The following is a 25,653-nucleotide window of genomic DNA, read 5'->3' on the forward strand; positions in this document are numbered from 1 at the left end:
AAAGATGATATTTTAATGTATGTTCTAGGATCCCATCCTCGTTGCCATTTGTGTATGTTATTTGTATGTTACTCTTACTTTGATAATATGTTCCCACCTTGTTGCCATTTTGGTGTCTTTGACTCTTCTTTGACTCTTACTGGTGGAAGAGGAAAGATGATATCTTAATGTATGTTCTAGGATCCCATCCTTGTTGCCATTTGTGGTGTATGTTATTTGATATACCCACACCATTACTTCTTTGACTCTTACTGGTGGAAGAGGAAAGATGATATTTTAATGTATGTTCTAGGATCCCATCCTCGTTGCCATTTGTGGTGTATGTTATTTTGATATACCCACACTATTACTATTCTTTGACTCTTTGACTCTTACCTACAGAAGAGGAAAGATGGTATTTTAATGTATGTTCTAAGATCCCATTCTTCGTAGCTGTGGGCACCGAGGATGAAGGGCAATAATAAAGCGATATCTTCTTGCTGCTCTTTATTGGGTAAGCTACATCTTAAGGCGTAGTAAAAGAAGAGTATAGTCTATAGGATCATAACAAGCATGTGAGCATCATATTAAGGAATCTTATCCTACATACATGAGGTAGAACTTACAGGATCGAAGCCTGTGTTGGATTCAATACTAACACAATAATAATTTGTTATACTTATACATTACAATATTACGTTAACATGATGCAATACTAGTGCAATAGTTTTAAACTGAATGTGTCCATGGAACATACATAACAGAGGGTGTGCCCACTGTATTCACTGGCTTTGAAGAGTTTGAAGGAAGATTTAATGGTTATACTACCTCAACCAATTGAGCAATGGTCGAAAAAAGCTCTGAGAACAGCGCTGCAATACTTTTTATGTTCATACGTCAAAGGAAGCTGGGAGGGTTGCAAATTATTGAGATGTATGCTGGCATTACATCAGCCCCGGTTTTTTGGCCATGCCAGTAGGTTAGGTTGGGTTAGGGTAGGTTAGAATAACACCTCTTAGGTGATTTGGGTGTGGGAAACATAATGAGATTATTTTCAAGGAAATTCTAAGGTTAGTTTTTAAGATATTGCATCCCGGTTTTTTCAGGGAAAGGGCCTGGTACTCAGTTGCGTTTCGGGAAAATGCGGGAGGTTTAAGAGCTAGGAGATTGGCAATGTATCCAGTGGTGTTTCTGATTCCAGAAAATAACTGGTAGGGTGGTATTATATCTAGTGAATGATACTTCATCTTCTGGACATGCATATGTTAAACTAACAGAAGATGGCAGGGAGACTATATCAACTAATTTTGCTGAAGTTAAAGGTGGCTAGAAGGGGGTCACTGTATGCAGTGACTGTGCAGAGGCTGAAAGGAGATGAAAGGATGACGCTGTAAACTGATGGTGGAGAGGTCAAAGGAAGCTGGAAGAGTGGCTGTGTATCCACTGACCATAGAAAGAGTTAAAGGAAGCTTTGTGGGGGGTTGGGGTGGCAGTTGGCGCTGTATTTACTAGCTGTCCAAATTTTGAAGGAATCTGAGATATTGGTAGTGTATCCAATTGCATTACAGAGGTCAAGGAAAAATGGGAGATGTGGCTGTTTAGAGACTGAATGAAACTAGGATGGCGTAACTAAAAGCTACTAAAGGTGAAAAGGTCAAAGGAAGCTGAGAGGGTGGCACTGAATCAGCTTGCTGTGCTAAGGTTGAAGGTAGCTGAAAGTTTAGCACTATATTCCCTGGGGATGCAGAGATCATAGGAATCAGGAAGGGTAGTACTACTGTATATGCACTGGGTGCATAGAAACCAAAGAATGCTGGAACATTGCCACTACAGTATATTCATTGGTGGTGTAGATGTTAAAGGAAGCTAGTTTGCTAGCAATGTGTCCACAGCCTGGGCAAAGTAGAGGGGTGGCCCTCTTACAGCTGACTGCAGAGTTCAGGGAAGCTGGAGGGTAGCAGTGTATCCCCTGGCTCTGCACAGGTCAAAGGAAGCTAGAAGGCTGGCACTTTATCCGCTGGCTTTGTTGAATTTGAATTAAAGAGAGAATGATACTAAAATCACTGGCCCTATAGCAATTGCAGTAAGCTAAGAGGGCATCACTGCACCCACTGTATTTCCAGGTGTCAAAGGATGCTGGAGGGGGACACTGTATCTACTGGCTACTTACACCTTTTAAGTGGAGAGGTCAAAGAAATTTTGGAGGCTGGTTGAGTATCCACCGACAGTGAAAGACTCCAAAGAAGCTGGGAGGTGTCACAGTATCTAATGGCTGTGGTGAATGTGAATGAAGTTAAGAGTGGCACTACAGTACAGTATATCTACTGACACTTTTACTATAGTCAGAGATGGAACAGAAAGGATTATGAAACGAAAATAACATTCAAACACAGCATATTATGTTCATATCAAGAAAAATAAGTTCCAGAATTGCCACAAATTTTGTTGTTCATCGACATAATTACCTGATTTGCTTTCTTGTACCAGAAAGTTACTGGGCTTTACAGCTGTTATGTTTTTAAATATGCCTGCTTTACTGATTTTCATGAATGTCTTGCATGCATGGCGCCCAGGCTTCAGGGATTAAGTGTGCAAGAAAGAAAATAAAAAAAGGCATGATGGGTTGTCAGTATAGTCCGCTATATGAGGAAACTAGAAATGCTGAGAAATTTAGATTCAGTCTGAATATGGTAAAACAATTTGCTAATGCGAATAGTAGAATTAGAGTTGATGACAGAATATTGGCTAATGGGATTAAGTATTTTTGAAAACTGGTGGAGAGAAGCGTAGCAACAGCTGGTCAAATGGATTGGCGGATAAAAGAGTAAGGCCTCATTCAGGAAGTGTGGTGTGCATTTGTAAGAGGTGCAAAAGAAACAAGCAGGTAAAAGTTACTGCTGGTTTAATACAGATTCAAGTAGTTTATATAGCGGCCGACTGGCGCCGAACCGCGGAAGACAATAAGATTGAGTGTGACCTGAGGTCAAAAACAATTAACAATAATAGCCTATACAGCGAGCAAGTACAATTTACAATACAAAAACATACAGAATTCCAATATGGATATAATCTTGATGCCTGCGAATAAAGAAACACAAGATACATAATTTATGACAGTTGAACAAATACATGTAAAGTTTAAATGGTAGAAAATGCGTGACCTGGCACGTTAAGCGTAGCGAATTGTGTGGCGAAGAAAGTGGGAAGTCACCAAAGAAAACTTGCTCAGCGGAGACTTAATGAATGTCACATCCGAAGGAGACTCCGCTGACGGCGTTGTGGTGACTTTACACATTCAAGATAGAAAATAACACTGCAGTATGTGAAACTGGTTTACCTTCTGCTGTTGGGACTATGAATTTTTACTGTAACCTACAACTGAGTGTACAAGCATTTGTTAGTTAACTTTTTTAACTCTATAGACTAAAGAGTAGAAATATTTAACAGTTAAAATTTAAGTGCAAAAGTATTTAGTATACTGTTGAAAATGCAATAATATTTTATATTGAAAATATGTCCGTCTTATGTCATCCCTTGGCATATATAGCCTATAGTTTTCTTGATGCAAATGAAGTGTGTCTATCGTATATTATTGTCAGATTTATAATGTGGTCTTGAAGAATTAATTCTGCAATAGATTTTCCGTTGTCTTTTTTCTCATGTAAGAGCACTTTTTTCGGTTATTGTAATTTAGACTATTCTCTCTTTCACTTATTTAATTAACATATCCTACTTTTACTCTACCATCAGATTCCCGTCCATCTAATAACATGGTTTTTTATTATCATTCAATCATATTCATATTGTACTTATGTGGTGAAAGAACAGCAATAATGCAGATGGCACAAACAACTCTTAAAATACCAATTTTATTCTCTTTTCCAGTGGTTGGCTCGCCCCCTTGCAGTGGCGTAAGGTATTCATGGGAGCACATAACCCATCAGGACCTGCGCCTCCCAGCACCTGCCCCTTTAGTACAAACTGTTGTAGCCAGAATGAGGTGTGTCATTTTTCTTTCCCTTTCTATAGATACTTGCTAATTCTGTACTTTATAATCTGGATATTTTGAAACCTAACTCGTGCATTTGAATTTAGGAAAATGTTATCTAGATTAAGTTGCTCCGTAAATTCATTTAAAAGATTAATATTATATGTTTTATATATCATGTTTTACAAATTTTAATATCTGATGTTCGTTAAACACTATGGGTTACGGTTAATCTAATGTTTCCATTAAGTCTGAACATAGTTATAGATTGCACTCTCATTGAGTGAGTGGATTCGAATTGGTTATTGTTTGTACAAGCCAAAATGAATTCTTACTCCTTGTTTAACCTGGGAGTTGAGTGACCGTAAGTTGCTGAAAATTTTTGGCCCATAAACAAGGTTTGAATGCCGCCTTACAAGGAGATTCTTCAGTTAATTGCCAAAATTTTTGGTGAAAAATGCATTTTAAAAAATTCTGGAATCAAGAAGTTAAGAGTATACAATATAAAGTCATGGTGCAATTTAAAATACCTATAGCTTCGTAACTATACATGATGGAATCAGTATGTAATAAGGATAAGAAAGCTTGATGTGTCTATTTTTCCTGCTCTTCTGAAGTTTTATTATTATATTTGTTTAATCACATATTTTTCGCAATTTCTGAAACTTAAAAATGACATCTTTTTCAGAACTGCTGTTGATCTACGGCTTCACTAGAAGAGAAAGGAAACTGTGCTCTTTGGTTGACTGAGCTAAAATGTACTATCACGCTCTAAAGAAGGTTTACAACCCAGTATAATAAAGAAGCACCACACAGGAATTGCATAGCAAGGTGGATAAAGAAATTTAGGGAAACGGCTTCTGTTATTGATAAACCATGGTCTGGTAGACGATTCTGAAAGCCTCATATCCAAACATGTTTGTCTTAGACATTCTCTCGGACTTCTGTCAAAAGACTGTTCCTCCATCAACACATGGTCCAACAGACCGTGGTTTATCAATAACAGAACCTGTTTCTTTGCATTTCTTCATCTATCTGGCCATACTATTCCTGTGTGGTGCTTCTTTATTTGTGCCGAGTTGTAAACCTTCTTTGGACAGTAACAGTACATTTTAGCTCAGCCAACCACAGAACGCAATTTAATTTCTCTTCTAGTGAAGCCATAGGTCAAGAGCAGTTTGGAAAAACAAGTCATTTTTAAGTTTCAGAAATTGTGAAAAATATTTGTTTAAACAAATAATAAATAAAACTTCAGAGGAGCAAAAAAAAAAATATAGACACGCCAAGCTTTCTTATCCTTTTTACAGATTAATTCTATCATGTAGAGTTACAAAGCTACAAGTATTTGAAATAGCACCATGCATATATATATATATATATATATATATATTATATATATATAGCCAACAGTCAAGCGGCAAATTCACAATCAGGAGATCCATAAGACAAAAAGTCTTCAAATTTCTTTATTTAGAAACGTTTCGTGCAATCCTTTGCACATCATCAGTCTGCAATAAATTATAAAGAGCAGTTAAAACTAAAGTTAAAATAACAATTATTATACCGACAGTAAAAAATTTTTATAAAGTCAACATAAAAGCAGAAAAATTTTATGAAAAAATAAAATAAAATAAAATAAATAAATATATTAAAATTCATCAAGTTTGTGAAAGAAATTTAACTACCTTACAGTACAACGCAAGAGGGAAGAATGGCCAGAAGAAACGTCAGTGCCCAGACAACACCTTAAGCGAGAGAGAGAGAAACCGCAGAAGTGTTACTATTCAAATTAGGGGATAGGTGCTTTATATATAATGACTCAAGGGTAGTTAAAAAGGCAGTTTGAGATGAAGCACTGAGAATCGAAAAATGTGTTTTTTCAACATGAATTTTACATTTAGTAGCATGTGTTCGAATGCTAGAAAGTTCTGGATTGGATATACGGGAACCTGTACGATAACTGAGTCCTAAGTGGCTGTAATAGCGGACTTGCAACAGTCTTTTACTGGAACCAACATAAGTACCAAGACATCTTGGGCATTCAAATTTATAGATAATGCTGGACCGCATAAAATCCTGCAACTTGTCCTTATAGGAGAAAAAATTTCCAACCTTTTTTGGATTCATAGGAATCAAATTTAATTTTAAAAAACCTATTTCTCTTTCAATGATACTTTTTATTTTTGAACGTAATTTGTCCGAGTGGGTAAAGGGAATAACAGCATACATGTTCAATTTAGGAACATTAAAGTTTTCAGAGGAGGGAGACATATATTTAGAAAGCATATTATTAATTATTTTCTGGACTAGGAATTGAGGATACGAATTAGCCGAAAAAACTTTGATAAATAATCAATTTCAAGTGAAAATTGGACCAACTAGAAGTATATTTGAGAGCTCGATGTACCAATGTTGTAATAGAATTGATCTTAAAAGAATAAAATCAAGAGCTAAAATAGTTACTGCCCAAGCCTGTAAACGTATTCTTACGATAAACAGAAGTCGTAAAGGCATGTTGATCTCTAGTAATTTTTACATCCAAAAAAGATAACGAATTTTGTTGTTCAGTCTCAATAGTAAATTTCATATTGGGATGTACAGAATTAATAAAATCAAGAAATTCATGACATTGCCAAGGATAAGTAAATAGGGCAAAAGTGTCATCAACATATCGTTTATATAGAACAGGCTTAAACTGGGCTGGGCAATTATTTAAAAATTCTTCTTCTAAATGACTCATGAAGAAGTTAGCAAACAACGGGCCCAAAGGGGAACCCATAGCTACTCCCTCGACCTGCAAGTAGAGAGCATTATTAAAAATAAAAACAGTGTCTTGCACTGCAAGCTCAAGTAAGGATTTAAAAAGACTTCTGCTAAAACCATGAAATACATCATCAACTCTAAAGATTTTGTCAAGAATAATTTCAATAGTTTCTGAGACCGGGACATTGGTAAACAAAGCTTCAACGTCAAAACTTGTCATAAAGAGGTCACCGTCTTGGACAATTAGCTGTTGAAATTCGTACCCATTTTTATGGCAAACTGTGATATGGAAAACTCATTTAAAAAGTGTTACAATAAATTTGGAGATTTTATAAGTAGGGCTATTATATGCCGACATAATTGGTCTAAGAGGAATATCTTCCTTATGAATTTTTGGTAGTCCGTAAAAGTATGCTAAATGATGAGCCGGTAACAAGTAATTCTTGATAGGTAGTATCATTAATTATGCCCTCCTGCTTAATTTTCCTAAGGAATCTATTGATTTTGTCTTCCCTTTTGTATATATCAGCGAAGTTAGGTTCACCTATAAGTTGAAACTTCGTTGTATCATTCAGAATTGAATTCATTTTTTCCAAACAATCACCTTTATTTAGAATTACCACTCCTCTACCTTTATCTGGTTTGCAAAAAAAAAAAAATTTGATAATATGCAAACCAGATAAAGTGCAAGACACTGTTTTTATTTTTAATAATGCTCTCTACTTGCAGGTCGAGGGAGTAGCTATGGGTTCCCCTTTGGGCCCGTTGTTTGCTAACTTCTTCATGAGTCATTTAGAAGAAGAATTTTTAAATAAAGCCAGTTTAAGCCTGTTCTATATAAACGATATGTTGATGACACTTTTGCCCTATTTACTTATCCTTGGCAATGTCATGAATTTCTTGATTTTATTAATTCTGTACATCCCAATATGAAATTTACTATTGAGACTGAACAACAAAATTCGTTATCTTTTTGGATGTAAAATTACTAGAGATCAACATGCCTTTACGACTTCTGTTTATCGTAAGAATACGTTTACAGGCTTGGGCAGTAACTATTTTAGCTCTTGTTTTTATTCTTTTAAGATCAATTCTATTACAACATTGGTACATCGAGCTCTCAAAATATACTTCTAGTTGGTCCAATTTTCACTTGAAATTGATTATTTATCAAAGTTTTTTCGGCTAATTCGTATCCTCAATTCCTAGTCCAGAAAATAATTAATAATATGCTTTCTAAATATATGTCTCCCTCCTCTGAAAACTTTAATGTTCCTAAATTGAACATGTATGCTGTTATTCCCTTTACCCCTCGGACAAATTACGTTCAAAAATAAAAAGTATCATTGAAAGAGAAATAGGTTTTTAAAATTAAATTTGATTCCTATGAATCAAAAAAGGTTGAAAATTTTTTCTCCTATAAGGACAAGTTGCAGGATTTTATGCGGTCCAGCATTATCTATAAATTTGAATGCCCAAGATGTCTTGGTACTTATGTTGGTTCCAGTAAAAGACTGTTGCAAGTCCGCTATTACAGCCACTTAGGACTCAGTTATCGTACAGGTCCCGTATATCCAATCCAGAACTTTCTAGCATTCGAACACATGCTACTAAATGTAAAATTCATGTTGAAAAAACACATTTTTCGATTCTCAGTGCTTCATCTCAAACTGCCCTTTTAACTACCCTTGAGTCATTATATATAAAGCACCTATCCCCTAATTTGAATAGTAACACTTCTGCGTTTTTTCTTCTCTCGCTTAAGGTGTTGTCTGGGCATTGGCGTTTCTTCTGGCCATTCTTCCTCTTGCGTTGTACTGTAAGGTAGTTAAATTTCCTTCACAAACTTGATGAATTTTAATATATTTATTTATTTATTTTATTTTATTTTATTTTTCATAAAATTTTTCTGCTTTTATGTTGACTTTATAAATTTTTTTACTGTCGGTATAATAATTGTTATTTTAACTTTAGTTTTAACTGCTCTTTATAATTTATTGCAGACTGATGATGTGTGGATTGCACGAAACGTTTCTAAATAAAGAACTTTGAAGACTTTTGTCTTATGGATCTCTCTGATTGTGTATATATATATATATATATATATATATATATATATATATATATATATATATATATATATATATATCGTGAGGTCAAAGAAGACAGAACTGGGTACTGAAAGATTTCTTGCCTGGGTACAAGGTATACATAGCAGCCTGCAGACGGAAATGTGGTGCCCGACCCCAGGTCTCGGGTGACCCACACACTGAGAGAGCAGTTTGTGTTTGTTAACAGTCAATCAAATAACAATAACAAGAGACATAATGTGCATACAGTGATAAAATACATGTTGGCGAAAAGGCCAGGAAATTCTACATAAAATGTATACATGAGATTCTTGCTGTGTTGACAGATGCGATACATAATTGTAATTAATGGGTAAAGAAGACGTCTTTACAAGTACTCCCCCACCCCCAGGACAGTTATTATGAAATAATTATTGGGAGATCTGTTGAATGTTAATCACGACATCTTCTTGGGAGCAGGAGCCGACCCCAAGTTCTTGTTATCTGCGGTTGTGGGGCGGTTTCGACTGGTGAGTCGTCCGGCGGTTTTGACAGGTGGATGACATCCTTAGTGCGGCCCTTGGGACATCCTCGTCCTCGTTTCGGGATGCCGATCTCTTCTTCTGAGGTCTTGTTTTGTGGAGGAAATCTGGGATATCTGCCGGTTTCCTCCCAGGTTTCGCTGTCCATTAGGAAGGCTGGCTTTAACCTGTCGATAGATATCCAGTCTTCCCGCCCATGGATGTTGATGAAGTAGGCCTTGGAAGTTCTACTCATGACTTGGTATGGTCCTCTGTATGGTCTGGTCAAGGGTGGGTGGTGGGCGTCGTACCTCATTAAGACGTGTGTACAGGTTTTCAGGCCTTCTAGGCTGAAGTTATGGGTCCTCTCTGTGAAAGTCTTCCAGCAGGGCACAAACTTCTTTGCAATTTCTCTTAGTCTTGGAAGGGGTGCATCCGGGTCGTCCAGCTCCGTGGGGAAGAATTCTCCAGGTACGGCCAATGCTTCCCGTAGACTTTTTCTGTGGGAGATTCCTCGCTGTTTGCCCTTGGTGTGGTGCGGAGACCCAGCAGGACCCAGGGCAGCTGTGCCTTCCAATTCTCGTCAGTACAACATGCCATCAGAGCTGCCTTCAATGAATGGTGGGTCCTTTCCACCATACCATTGGCCAAAGGGTTGTACGCCGTTGTACTGTTGAGTTTTGTCCCCATCAGGCATGCCAGGGAGACCCAAAGTTCCGACAAGAATGCTGGGCCCCTGTCTGTAGTTATATCATCCGGCACACAGAAACAGCTTATCCAACTTGATAGTAGGGCTTCTGCGCAGGAGCTTGTTGATGCTTCTACCATTGGGGTTGCTTCCCCATCTTGTGGAACGATCTATGACTGTCAGGAGGTATCTGGCGTCCCCTGATTGCGGCAGAGGTCCTACGACGACTACGTGGATGTGCCCGAAATGCCGCCATGGTTGAGGGAAGTCACCGATGCCTGATTCCGTGTGCCTTGTGATCTTATTTGTCTGGCACAGTATGCAGTTCTTCGTCCATTCTCATACGTCCTTCCTGATCCCGTGCCACATGAATTTCTCTGTCATCAAGTGTGTTGTTGTTCGTTCTGAAGGATGGGATAGCCCGTGGATGATGTTGAACACCTGCTTTCTTCATGACGCGGGTATCAGGGGACATGGACGGCCTGTGCTGGTGTCACAGAGAAGTGTCGATCCGGATTCACTTATTGGCATGTCTTCCCACTTCAGTGCAGTAAGGGCCGTGTGATAAGCTGCTGTTTCTGGGTCTGCGGCCTGTTCCTTCACCAGGTCTTCGTTGTCTATGCCCAGGTGGACTGAATTTATTTCAATCCTTGATAGGGCGTTGGCTACAGGGTTCGTCCTGGTGGGGACATAACTGATGGTGCATCCGAATTCGAAGATAGCAGCCAGGTGCTGTTGCTGTCTTGCCGACCATGCATCTCCCGTCTTCGTGAATGCATGTACCAACTGCTTGTGGTCTGTCAGGATGGTGAAAGGGCTGCCATCCAAGAGGTACTTGAAGTGCCACACGGCTTGGTAGATTGCCAGCAGTTACCCGTCAAATGCACTGTAGTGGGTCTCTGGCGGCTTTAACTTGCGGCTAAAAAACACAAGTGGGTGGGGGGAACCATCTACTATCTGCTCCAGCACGGCTCTGCAAGCAACATTGCTGGCTTCGGTGGTTAGTCTCAGGGGGGTGGTGGGGTCTTGATATGTTAAGGTGGTGGCTTTGGCGAGGGCTGCCTTCGTCTGTTCGAACACCTTTTGCTGTGGGACTTCCCAAGTCAGTGCTTTTGGCTTCCCCTTCAGCACTCCGGTTAGGGGACACATGATGTCCGGCACGAATCGTCGGTAGTAGTTGACCATGCCGAGGAACTCCTGCAGGGACTTGATCGTTTTTGGTGTTGGAAAATCCTTCACTGCATCCACCTTGGAGGCCATTGGAATGTGGCCCTGGCATTCCTGAGACCGAAGGTGGAGTAGGAGAAGGTATCTGTCCCGAACAGCGTGATGATGGCTGTCTTTGGAATGTCGTCGGGATGCACTGGCACCTGAAAATAGGACTTGAGCAAATCCATTTTTGTGAATATCTTGGCCCCTGCATGGCTCCTGTCAGGTCCTGCATGTTTGGCAGGTGATTTGTGGTCGGTGTTGTCATAGAACAGCCTGGTTTTCTTCACCATATGGTGCCTTTTGGCACCTTTCCATCTCGACGAATCCGTTTAGCATCCTGGAGTTTCTTGGGCGGCAGGCGGAGGAACTTGGCACATGTCAGCCTGTGGTGATGATGTGGTGATGGATGCCGTGCTTGGCCTGGGTACCTGGATTGTCCAGGTGGAATGACTGGCAGACAAACCACAGGAGGAGGAGCAAAACAAACCACAAAAGTTACCTTAAGGGGATCGGCCGGTTCCGACTTTTTCCCGACAGGTTGTTGATATAGGGGTTTGTTCCAGGAACAGCCTGGTTTCTTCAGTGACCAGGTTTTGGAGGGGCACGGCCAAAATGGATTTTCAATGCCTTTTGCAGATAACCATCCTTTCCATCTCGAGATATGAATTTATTTTTTTAATGACGGAAAAATGCTGCCGTTTAGCATTTCCTGTTATATTTTAAAGTTTCATTTTAGATTGGCCAATACTAAGGGAGGAGATGCATTTCGCAGGCCTTCAAAGTTTTAGTTACATAAAAAAAAAGTAAAAGGGGACTGTGTTACAATTAATTCTATGGTTTTAATTTTTATTTTTGGGTATTAATTAATGTAAAATGATTATAAATAAGAATATTAATTGATTATTTATGTGCGACACATTCTTATAAATTTTAGGTTCCTGGTCCCCTGTCTGATCTTGCTTGCAGGGCACATGTCAGCAGGCCTGTGGTGATGATGTGATCATTTTATTTTCAGGTGATGGATGCTTTGGTAGTGGCCAACAAATAAAAAGGCACCTGTTGGTCTCTGGTCTTTAGAGGGCTACCGTTCAAAATAAAAGACACCGTGCTCCATTCCCTCTGATGGCACTAATTTCTTGAACTCTTTCTTTAGAGACTTTTCCACTTGGCTTTTCAGCATTCTAGAAGCATAGAAGTGAACTTGGACCTTTTAGGTTCAAAAAAAAAAAAACACCATAGAAAATACAGAGCTGGAATGACTGCTGCAGGAAATCAGAGACAAACCACAGAGGAGGCTAGGAAGCAAAACAAACATTTCAATGGAAGTTTTACCTTAACTATACCAGACTAAATAATTTACTGGTGTTTTATGTATAGTAATTTAGAAACAATATGTATAAAGTGAGAATTTTTCAGCAAATCAATTTTTAAAAAGATTATTGGGTGTTTTTAGCAGGTTTAGCAATATACATGACAATAACAATTTAAATTAATGTTAACAGCAGCAGTCAAAATCAATAAACAAGTCTTAAAGACCACACAAATGACAAACAATCACAATCAAAATAATTAAAAAAGCATCTCAAAATTCAGTTACCTGAGTCATACACTGCTCGACAGCATTAATAATAATGTAATAAAAATCATTACCAGAGTCATACACTGCTCGACACCATTAATAACAATAATGTAATGAAAATCATCACCAGAGCCATACACTGCTCGACACCATTAATAACAATAATGTAAAGAAAATCATCACCAGAGCCATACACTGCTCAACACCATTAGTAGCAATGTAATGAAAATCATCACCAGAGCCATACACTGCTCGACACCATTAATAACAATGTAATGAAAATTATTACCCAAAAAACATCATTTACTAAAACAGGCATTACCAGCAAACAAACAGGCAGCATAAACAATCAAATAAGTAAATGAAAAGGCAACAATATAAAATCACTCAGGGTAAAACCGATAAACACAATATCAATCTCCGTAGAGATAACACAATAGACCCAGCTGTCAAGAAGGATGAATGTAATCAGATGAACTCCTATGAAGACACCAAAGCAGCAACCAACTGCTCAACTGGAACACAGTCATCAACACAGATGAATTACAGGAGAAACGTCCAAACAGCACGTCTGCTGTTATCCAGGAAGATCCACGGAAGGCTATGGTTTAGCTATCCCACCATCCTTCAGCTGATGAGGCCAACAGGTAAGGAATACCTGCTGTTCCAACAAAGACTCCATGTCGCTAAAGCTGCCGAGAACCTGACTCACTGCTATGCTAAACCCAACTGCTGCAGTCAATACGAAGGCGACAGACATCAACTTCGCACACAAAAACAAATACCAACAGGTAAGGAAACAACACCCATAACAAGGGAACAATCTGCTAACGATTGTTAAAAAAAAAAAACTATAAACATCACACCTCCTTACCCAGCAGAAAAAAAAAAATTGCACAAAATTTTTTTTTTTTTTACACACACTCCCCCGAAGCTGCCACAACCCCGCCAGCCAAAACAGAGCCAATCCTGGCCAAAGGTCGCCATGTAATGAACCACAGTTTGTTCTACAGGTTCTAAAAAAAAAAAAAAACAAATAGAATGGGACTGGACTGACTGGCAGCAGTCATGACAAACCACGGATGGATCAACAAGAAGAACGTCGAAACAGCCACACTGCTGACGTGGGGGAATCTCCACCGATGACCAAGGTTTTAGCCATCATCCATCCTTAAGCAATAGATTGTAACAGGTAGCGACAACCTGTTGCTCCAAGCAAAAACTTCTTGTTGCTAAAGACCCAACTGGCATTGTCATCCTTGACCTGCAGTGGCCACCGGGTAACCAACACCTACTGCCATCGAGACCTTGACTTGCTACTGTGCTAAACCCCACTGCCAGAGTCAATACGAAGGCGACAAATGTCAACTTCGCACATAAAAACAAATACCAACAGGTAAGGAGACAACACCCACAACAAGGGAACAATCTGCTAACGATTGTTCAAAAAAAAACCTCTAAACATCACACACCTGACACAGTTCTGGCTTGAAGACATCTGGGAATTCGTGCAGGCGGGTGCTGTATTTGTTCGATGAAATGGAGCATACGGTGGGCATTCCCGGTCTGGCAGAGAGCGTTCAGGAGCAGCAGGTTCCGGTATCCAGCAGTCGTTTTCGGGCGACATCTACCAGCAGTCTGTGTTGTGTGAGGAAATCGGTGCCTAGTAAGGGAAACTTGACATCCACAATGATGAAGGGCCATTCATATTTATGGCCCAGGATGGATATTCTGTGGGTCCGAGTTCCATGGCAGTGGATGGGCTTCCATTTGTGGCCACTAGTGCAGCTGCAGTGCTGGATGTGCAGACGTCCTCCCCCGACAGTGGAAATACTGACTGCATAGCCCCTGTGTCTATCAGCATCCGTTGTCCCAATATGGTGTCGTCGATGAAGAATCCTACTGGCTGGGATTCTCTAAGATTTGCGGCCAATGCTGCTTTGGGTGGCCGCCTTCCCAGTTTTTTGTGAAAGAACAGGGGGCTCTGCAATTCTTGGCGTCCTTTCCGGACCTCCGATGGAAGTAACACCAGGCTGGATTTGTCCTCATCTTCTGCTGCTGCGATGGCGCCTTCTTCCTGTATACCACGTTCGTGTCCCCCTTTCGGCTTCTTCTGCTACCAGGCTGCAGGCTGCAGGTGTTATGGCATGCTTGGAGGCCTTGGTGGCCTCGTGGGGTTTGCGTGCGAGGCTCACCGATTCGTCCATCGAGAGTGCGTCTGCTTCCATGATTTGTGCCCTCACCTCCTGCGGAAGGTGCCGCAGGAATATTTCCCACGACAAGCTGATCTCCCTCCTCTGTCCGTCTGAGTCGAAGCCCGGCAGCATTAAGAGACTTCATAGTTCGTCCCAGGCGTCCCTGGGTGATGTGTCCCCCAGGGGCTGATTCATCAGGTCAAGGGTGCATTGGGCTCTCTCTGGGATGGGCATGGAGTATGTGTTAATGAGTTTCTTTCGTAGGCCTTAGTACTTGACTTTGCTCGGCTGCGAGTCCAACCATGGGGTGATTCTGTTGAAGACCTCTTCTGGCATCGTTGTCATGGTGACATCCGCTTTGGTTTCCTTGTCCGTGATTTTAGCTACCCAGAAATGGACGTCTGCCTGCAGGAACCAGGATGCGGTATTTTGCCGTGAGAACGGTGGCAGTTTCATCTCCTGGGTTATTGCTGCCTTCAGAGGCAAGAAGGGGATGCAGAGGATGTGTGTGTCCTTGGAACGACTTTCTACCTCAGTATCTGACATTTTGACCCACACCAAAACGCGAAATAAGCGCTGTATTTAGTCTGTTAATGGTGTTTGGGGCTCATCAGAAGTCAAAGCTATACACCGTGTGGTTCTGTTAATGACTTCTGAATACGGTCGACGTGAATTGTAAATGGCAGGGCCAAACTGTTCGAGAATGCTGGAACGTACCTGAAGAAGGTAGGCTGTAATTAGGCAGTTTGTGGTGTGGGTGTTCTGTGAGGAAGGAGCTTTCAGAGGTCTAGACTTTGTTGCCATATGGTTCTGTTAAAGGCTCTCTGAAGGTAAAGCAGCCGTAGTGAGTCTGTTAATGGCGAAGCCAAAACAGCTGTGTTTACCGTCGCTCCTCGGGTCACCAGCTGTAAGGTCAAAGAAGACAGAACTGAGTACTGATTGATTTATTACCTGGGCACAAGGCATATATAGCAATGTGCGGACGGAAATGTAGTGCCCGACCCCAGGTCTCCGTGACCTGCATGCTGAGTGAGAGCAATTTGTGTTTGTTAACAGTCAATCAAATAACAGTAACAAGAGATATAATGTACATACAGTGATAAAATATATATTGGTGAAAAGGCCAGGAAATTCTACATACAAATATATACATGAGATTCTTGCTGCATTGATAGATGCGATACATGATCGTAATTTAATGGGTAAAGAAGACGTCTTTACAATATATATATATATATATATATATATATATATATATATATATATATATATATATATATATATATATATATATATATATATATATATATATATATATATATATATATATATATATATATCTATCTATATATATATATATATATATATATATATATATATATATATATATATATATATATATATATATATATATATCTATATATCTTCTTCTTTCTTCTTTTTCTTTTGTGTGTGCTTTTATTCCCATTTTTGTATGGGGGTACACACGATGCCTTATTTGATAGGATTTTTGATTTATATATGGGGTAGATATGGTATCGATCGGCTATATATATATATATATATATATAGATATATATGTGTGTGTATGTTTCATGTAGATATACACACACACACACGCCCTTTCTTCCCATATATATAGTTATATATATATATATATATATAGGCGTTCTATCTATCTATCTGATCTATCTTCTGTTATGTTTTGTAAGGTGTTGTAGTGGGTTGTTTTTTGTGTGTATTAGTCTGTAACATCAGGACGGGGCTTTCATGACAAACGGCAGATGCATCAAACAAAGGAGGGGAAAACAACAAAAAACAATATAATGAGCTCAAAATTAATTTATTTACAAAATTTATAAGTGAGTCAGGTCTGGTAAAAGATAAAAACCATAAATACAATAAAAAAACCAAATATATATACTAAACAAAATCAAGTTAAAATAAACAAAAAAATAGCTTTAAAAAAATTTAGGAAAAAATAAACAACAGCAGGCAGAAAAAAAACCATATATACGTCCTATATATACCAAGACAGCCCTCAGCTGTCTGTGACAGGGACAAAACCCACAAACCAGAAAACCCCCGATGGAGACGTCAGGACAGCCTCACGCTGTCATCAAAGATGAGCAGCTGTGGTCACACGACTACTCATGGTCACACTCCATATATACGACGTGCTCCACTTCGTAGGCGTGCTCCAATTTGCTGCTCAAAAATCGACCAACGTCGACTAAAAACTGCCTGCTGCTGCTGCCACTGCCGTACCTTGTGCTACCCTACCAGACCCGACTGACGACAGAAAACCGGCAGCTCACCACGAAAGCATCAAAACTAAAAACTTGAAGGTAAGGAGGCAGCAATCCACAAAGGGAGCGAGCGGGGAACCATATATAAACCATCACTTAACGTGACATCTATCTATATATATATATATATATATATATATATATATATATATATATATATATATATATATATATATATATATATATATATATATATATATATATATATATATATATATATATATATATATATATATATATATATATATATGTCGTGCCTGACATATTTCTTTAATCCCCAGTATAATGCTAAATATTCCCTTTCTGTATTACTATAATTTCTCTCTGCTGCATTTAAGACTATACTGCCATAATGAACTGCCCCCATTCTAGTTTTATCCTTTTGTAGTAATACAGCTCCTAGCACTGTACTTGAGGCGTCACAGGCTAAGTAGAAGTCTTTGGAGAAATCTGGGTAGACTAATACAGGATTCCTTGTCATTTTACTCTTTAGCGTTTGGAAGGCTGTCTCTTGCTCTTTATTCCATTCATATTTGACATCCTTCTTTGTTAATTCTGTTCATGGTTTGGCTATTGTAGCAAAACCCTTAATAACAGGTCTATAGTAACCTACCATTCCTAGGAATCGTCTCAGTGCTTTCAGATTTGTGGGAGCTGGATATTCAACTATTGCCTGCTTGCATGCGTAGTCCATCTTCACTAATTACATGACCTAAGTATTCCAAAGATTTCATTAAGAATTGACATTTCTTTAATTTGAATTTTAGTCCTGCTATTCTTAATCTTTCTAGGACTATTTCTAAAGTTTTGAGATGACTTTCTAAATCTTTACTAAAAATGAAAACGTCATCTAGGTAAACTGCAACATTTTCTGTCTCTCAGAATTTGCAACATTAATCTAACAAAAGTTAAAGGAGCCGAAGTGAGTGCAAATGGCATGACTTCAAATTGTAAGTGTTCTTTATGTGTGCTGAAGGCTGTGTATGGTTTCAACTCTTCGTCTAAAGGTACTTGCCAATATCCACTCAACTTATCTAAGGATGAAAATATTTTTGCACCTCCTAATTGAGCCAACATATCTTAAATTACCGGCATTGTCATTCTATCTAGGATGGTGTTGGAATTTAATTTTCTATAATCTATCACAAGTCTCCAATTTCCATCTTTCTTTGGAACAATTAGCAATGGAGAATTATATGGAGATTTGGAAGGAATGACTACCCCATCTTTCTTCATTTCTTCTATCAAATTATCAGCTATGGGTCTTTGGCTTATTGGTAATCTGTAATTAGGAATAAAGAGTGATTTTGCTCCATCATCTAACAAAATTCTATGTTGCAGAACCTTCGTTCTGCCTAATTTATCTCCTTCTATAGCTATTACATCTCTGTATTTTTCTAATACCTGAATTAATTTATTCTTGTTTTCTGGGAAATCTGTTTTATTCATCTCTTTGCTTAATTCAGACTTTTGACCAGTTACAGAGAAAAATGCTGTTTCTTCCGGTGTTAGTAAAGGATTGTTAATAGGTATTCCTTTGCAAAAGACAATGCCTGCATATAGTGTTAGTTTGTTATTTGAGTAGTTTTGGACATAAACTTCACAAGTATTACCCTTCATGTGGACTAATGAATTATCCATTCTGACAAAGTCTGGCAATTCTTCATTTAATAACAGAACTTCTTTAACTTCTATTTCTTCTTTTCCCCTTAATTGTATTTTGTTAAACACTTTGGATGCAAAATTACTTGTCTATTAAGTATGAACTGTACTCTATTATCATCAGCAGTGCTTACGCAACATATTTCTTCTTATTCTATATCTGCAAAGTAACAATGTTCTGCATATTCACTAGTTTCTTCAGTTACTCCTATTACATTATTTATATCTACTTTATTTATTTTATTTAATAACAATACATCATTTAGTAATTTCCCTTCATTATCACAACTTATTACTACATTGCTATAGCTATCGGTATTTATCTCTATATATTTATCAGTATAGGCGCCTGGTTTTTCGTCATATTCAGAATCTCGGTGATCATTATTTATATCTGGGTCATTTCTTTCTTCAGAGTATATAATTTCGTGATGTGCACATCTTCATGGTTTTCTATTCTGTAATCGTGGGAATTCCTCTTTTCTATCCTTTTCCATTTTATCTTGATTGTTCTCTTGATGGTAATTTATTTTATGTATGTCTTGCTCGCCTGTCGAAGCCGTCTCAGACAAATTGATCAGGCTTGGGTGAAGCTTTTCTTCTTCAAGCGTAAAGCATACGCTCTATTGATTATCCTGTTTCAGGTTGATTCTTCCTTCTCTGCAGTCTAGGATGATTCCACATCTCTTCATTAGATTAAATGAGAACAACACTTGTGCGGGAAAAAAATCTGTCTTCTAGAACTATAAAACTTTCAACAGATTTATTTGACGAAATGTCTAAGTTCACATTTCCTAAACTTTTAATCTGTTTACCCACTACTCCTTTTATTATTCTGCTTTGACCCTGAATTAGCGTTTCGTTAACGCCTAAGTATTTGGTTAATGTGTGTTTATCGATTATGTTTACAGTACTACCTGAATCCTTAAGCACAGTACACATCTTTCTATTTATGGGAACTTTAATGATAGGTAAATCCTTTCTGGTTATTTCTTCTTCGCTCTGCAAATAGGAAAATGAGGATGAACCTTCACTCCCCTTTTTTGCTAATTCTTCTGTTTTTATATTATCTTCTTGAAGGAACTTTCTTGCTGTCTTATGTGTAGGGATAATTTGTCATTGACTTGAAGACTTATTTGATGTTGAGCGATTGCTGCTTAATTCAACTATTCTTTATTTCCTTCTTGGTTTCCGAACCAGCAATTCCAGGTTAAATGTCCCACTTCCTTGCAAATCGTGCAAATTCTAGGCCTTCGGCACACGTTTGTAGAATGATTTGTATACCCGCTGTTTTCACAGGCTGTCTTTGGTCTCGCTCCTTGAGAGGAATAGTTCACTTGGGTTGAATTATTTATGTTTGAGTGTTGACCATATTTATAAGGTTTGGGAGGACCACTCTGTGTTTGATTATGTCTTCCTTTCTGGTCTGGATTCCATTTTCTTTTAGTATTTTGGGCATATTTTCCTTGAAAGGTAGTTGGTCTATTCCCTACTTGTCTGGAATTATCATAGAACTTATTATTCATTTTAAAAGTAGGATTATTATTTCTGCCTTTGCTTTCATTTTGTGTTTCTGTCATTCCTACAAATTCCTTGGAGAGATTTATCTCTTTCTTTTGTATTTCTTCTCTCATCATTTTCAATGTCTGAAGGCTGTCTTTCTTTGGATCAATTTTTATTTTCCTGAAAGCCTTCTTTTCTTCTTCTCCAAGGGCATTATATATTGTTCCAAATGACAAGTAATTCAAAACATGTCTTAGATCAACTAAATTATTGTCATCATCACCAAACTGTGTCTTATTTCCTATGGTAATGCCTGTTTTCTTTAAGTCTTCTGTTATTTTATCTATTGCATTCTCAACATTTGCATACAGATTAGCTATTGTTTTATATTGCGGGTTAAGGAATCTGGTTATGTTATATAAACTGTCAGTCTTATTTACGAGTTCCCAGAGTGATAAAAAATTTCTTTGAATTCTGCATAGTTATTAAGTTTGCTAAAACTCATGGAATTCAGAGTTTTGTGGGCTTCACCATATTCTGAAGTTACGAGAAGCAAGGCTTCATTTATTTTAGCTCTTTCATCAGTTATTCCCCCTGAAGTTATGCGACTATCTGCGTCTGCGAGCCAATGATTTACTGTATAAGATTCGAGTCGATTTTTGTCAGGATTTGAATCATTCATCTGCCCACAGAAGTGTGTGGCTGTTGTTATTACAGCTGCTTGATTCATATTGCGATATTGGAAGTTGTGAGTACTATTAGTATTGTTACTATTATTATTACTGTTAGTATTATTAGAATTATTTACACTATTTTGGTTCTGGTTAGTTGTGTTATTATTGTTAGTATATTTCCTTGCACTAAAGTTGAGTGGGAAATTAGTCTTGGAATTCGGCTACGTCAGAGTGTCGACGGTCTTAAATTGAATGGTGAATGGCTAACTGTGTTCAGTAATTCGTCAAAAACTCTTTACATTTAAAAAAAAATTATTCAAATTGAGTACATCATTTTGTGTGTCTCTATAAAAAAATGTTACACTATGCACACAGTACCATAAAATAAAAGAAACTATCAAAATATAACAGTAAAAAAAATTAAATTCTTAAATTGAGTTCAAGTGCACAAGTAAAATAAATCCTTCAAAAGTAATCATTCAAGCACACATAAATAATCTTATGCGAAACTGGGCATCATATAAAAAAAAAATTCATCGCAATGAGCACACAAAATTGCATATAATTACTCAAAATATTTATCACCAACCGAGTGGAAAAAAATAAGTATTTCCCTATCTAATTTATTTACTAAACAAATAATTATCATAGAGAGAGTAATAATGGTAATTACGCTTAAAAAAATAAAACTAATTCACTAGAGAGAGTTTCCTTAATTTTCAATTTGATAAAGAGGGGTTAACTAATCTTCACTCTATTATAACTTTAAAAATTCTCCACTTCTTCAAACATTTAAAGAGAGAGAACAGTAAATCTCATTTTCTCGATAACTTACAGGTTGTTGTTATTGCTGAGTTCTTTCCTAGTCATCAAGTTGTTTTTCTGTTGTTGCCACCTTCAGAGCTTCGTTGAAACACACTCTGCGTTGTTTCTGTTACACTCATAGTGATAGTTTGTTAAACTCACTTGCTGCCTGTTGTTGCTGTCGATGTTTTGGCTCACTTTGTTGTGGTTAATGGTTCTATGTGTTTTGCTTCTCCGTGTTGCACCATTACTGTTTTTTGTTCACTTTTGTTTGACACTTTATTGTAGGATTTTATTTCTTCATATGGGTTTTGCTTGTCACTTTGTAGGTTTTCGTTTCACTGTAACTTAAGTAATTGCACTGATATTTCTGTTAATGTCTGTTTGTTTCATCTCGCCTTCTGGATCCTATATCACTGCCACCATTTTATGTCGTGCCCGACATATTAGTTTCCCTTCTTAGCTGCATATTTCTTCAAAGTTGACAAAACAGTCGTCCACAGCGTCTCTTCCGTAGTCAGCCACTTACGAGTCTGTTATTTCGAAGGGAATTAGATTAATGTAATTATATCTCTCAGAAACACGTAATGGAGACGAAATGGTAGCTTATTACTTTAATGATGAAAGTTAACTACAAACTCAAGTACAATTTATGGTTACAGTTACTATCTTGAAATCACGCTAGCTAGACAGTTCAGTTAAGTCTGTTTGGGACCACGAAAGCAAGGGGAAGCTGCGTCTTCTCTTATGGGTTGACTGAGACTCGAATACTCTTCTTCTGGCTTCTGGCTTCTCTGGAACCCCTTGTTTTTCTTGTCATCTTTCAACTCCTCCTTTTCAGTTCCCCATTGGAAGATTTATATCTGTAAGGCCTCCCCTTGAACAGCGTGACTGGGAAGGACGGTGGTGGGTGTTGTTAAAATCTCTCCTTAGAGGATTTGATTGGAAATGACCACAGGAGGAGGTGTAAAGGACTCTTCCCTAGAATGTTTGATTGGAGAGGTGTTGAACTACATCACTGTGTCCAGCCCCTTTTCCATGGAATTTCCATGTAAACGCCTCCTGTTGAAGGCGGGGTTATAGATATGGCTGGAATGTTAACTTCTGACGAGGTGCTGAGTGATCCTTAGTCAGCTAAATCGTGAGGGCACAGATTTCAGATTTTACGATCGGTTTTATGGGCCTGGGCAAGATATACTCACTCACTGTTTTGAGTTCTCGCAAGATGGCTTCTTGCGGTTCGCTTTACTCAACACTTCTAGTCTCACAGTACATAACAACCAAGGCTTAATTGTTGTTCTCTCTCTCTATTCTCTCTCTTTATTCTTTCTCTCTCTGTCTCTCTCTACTCTCTCTCTCTCTCTCTTTCTCTGATGCTTTCCTATCTAATTTTTCCCTATACCTTTACATCTCATATATATATATATATATATATATATATATATATATATATATATATATATATATATATATATATATATATATATATATATATATATATATATATATATTGTAAAGATTAGCGCTAAAATACGCTATGAAAGCGCCCGCCTTTCTGCTTTGCTCAGCCGATAGATAGGCCTCTGTCTATTTTGAACCTGTGAGAGGTAGTGGATTCTGGTTCGGGGTAGTTTCAACCAGTGGAAGTGGGTTATAAGGGGCGCTCAAAGATTTAATTCTCGCCTGGGGCAGTAAGCTGGCTTGCGCCATTTTCTTTGGGTACAGGAAAACGTCAACCGTTTTCTTTGGTCAGGACATCGCCCCCCCCCTACCCCTGTCCAGAAGCAATAAAAGGTCAGGGCGCAAGAAGCTCGGTCTTCACACACAGTCGGAAGTTTAAGCCGAGAGGTCACGAGTGCAGACCTCGCCCCCCGCCCTTCCTTCCCTCGTCGCCACGTGGAAGTTAACAGCCCTTTGCTCCGTACCCCCACCCACGTGGCCATCAAAGATTGCAAGTGGGGATTTGCAAGTCCCAAAGCGAGAGGGAACTGAACTGCGGCCTTTCCTCATCACAAGGGCGCCCTTTTCCGCCCCAACCTACGACTTGAAAGCAGTACCTTGGTGAAGGAGGCCCTTTGTCGATGCACACACATGTGGACCCTGGCAGAAAACTCCGCTGGACGCCGACGTCAGCCTTACGCTCCTACAATGTGGTAAAGTACCCAGAACGAGTTGCTTAGTCACCTTACTTCGACCTTGTGCATTTATTAAATTTTTGGGCCTATAACTTGGTATTCCCTGATGCTTCTTGGTTCAATCCCGGCCCACGTGTTCACTGCCTCCTTGCTCTGAGTCACAAGTAACACCTCGGGGAAGCCCTTGGCGCCCTCAGCGCACCCCCGAGTAATTCATTCCCCAAATTCCAGCATTAGATTTGTAACCTGGGTCCTCATATCGTTTCAGAAGGACGATTGTAGCAGAACTCTCCTTGGTCCGTGTTCCTGGCATTCCCAAGCTTCCCCACCTTCGAGAGGACTTCAGCAGCAATTTAACGTGTTTCAGTTCATTTTCCCTTTGATCTTGTGTGTTATGAGAATATACATATTTTTGTATCCACGTGTTTCACGCACTTCCCTTTGAGAAAGAGCCCTCCGCTCCTTGTATCACTCCTTTTAGTTTGTGTTTTATATGTCCTGGTTATCTTGCAAGGCCATTTTAGAGCAAAGTAATAAATGTGGAGTCATAAGAACCACCTGCACCATAAAAACATATAAAAAAAAAAAAAATAAATATATATATATATATATATATATATATATATATATATATATATATATATATATATATATATATATATATATATATATATATATATATATATATATATATATATATATATATATATATATATATATTGTATATAAATATATATATATAGCCATTTGGGTTATAAACCTAGCCATTTGGGGGGACGGAATTTTGAACAATTTATTATTAGAGACTGCCTTTGGTGCCAAGGGAGGTCCCTGATTATGAACAAAGGAATACTACTGGAACTTACCTTAGAATTTTCCTAGATTTACATAAATAATGATGGTCACCAATTTGGAATTAGAATTCTTTTACATTTAAAAGGGGTTTATTTACAGAAGATGGGGTAAGTATGTGAGACCAAAAATGTAACAATTTACAGACACATAAATCACATATGATAGTTCATAAATGCAGTAATTTAAAGACACGCAATGCAAATATGAGGGGCCACTGATGCAACAATTCCCATTAAAACAATTAACTCTGATATGACCAAAATGCACCAATTCACAGGCAACAATGCCATGAAAGGGGTAAATTCCAGGATAATGGACATCAGTTAATCAAGATGATTTCTGTGTGGGCAACGGATTCTTGCAATCAGGCTGCGACCAGGAATGGTTGCGAAATTTGGATGGCAGTCAGTAAAGGGTATCTTGGCATAGATTTGCAAACTGGGCAGGCTATGTCGTCTCCTGGAAGAGAATTCAGGAGTTAGTACAAACATGTGGCGGCAAATGAAACCTCCCTTATTACTAAACAAAGCACAATGAATAATCTTACCTTCTAAATCTTAGGTAGCCTAATTGAACACTTTTAAAGGGAGGACTTAATTGCAGGTTACTGGGGCGGACTAACTCTCAGACTTTACCTTAGATCATGGTTGTGAGGTTTGGTGGATCTCCCATAGGAGGATCCGTGTCAGGTTCTGGTTTCAGCACTGGCACTAACTC

The 25,653-nt window shown here is 38.4% G+C and overlaps 1 protein-coding gene across 2 annotated transcripts in view; it reads left to right on the forward strand.

Annotated features, from left to right (window-relative positions):
• Positions 1–25,653, forward strand: part of LOC136849212 (uncharacterized) — a 188,180-nt gene that overhangs the window by 95,719 nt on the left and 66,808 nt on the right. For both annotated transcript variants that reach the window (XM_067122398.1, XM_067122408.1), the window contains one exon: positions 3,865–3,979. In XM_067122398.1, coding sequence (XP_066978499.1) covers positions 3,865–3,979 — 115 coding nt within the window. The remainder of the gene's footprint in view (positions 1–3,864; positions 3,980–25,653) is intronic.

This window comes from Macrobrachium rosenbergii, chromosome 2 (assembly GCF_040412425.1).
Source record: "Macrobrachium rosenbergii isolate ZJJX-2024 chromosome 2, ASM4041242v1, whole genome shotgun sequence".
Taxonomy (NCBI): domain Eukaryota; kingdom Metazoa; phylum Arthropoda; class Malacostraca; order Decapoda; family Palaemonidae; genus Macrobrachium; species Macrobrachium rosenbergii.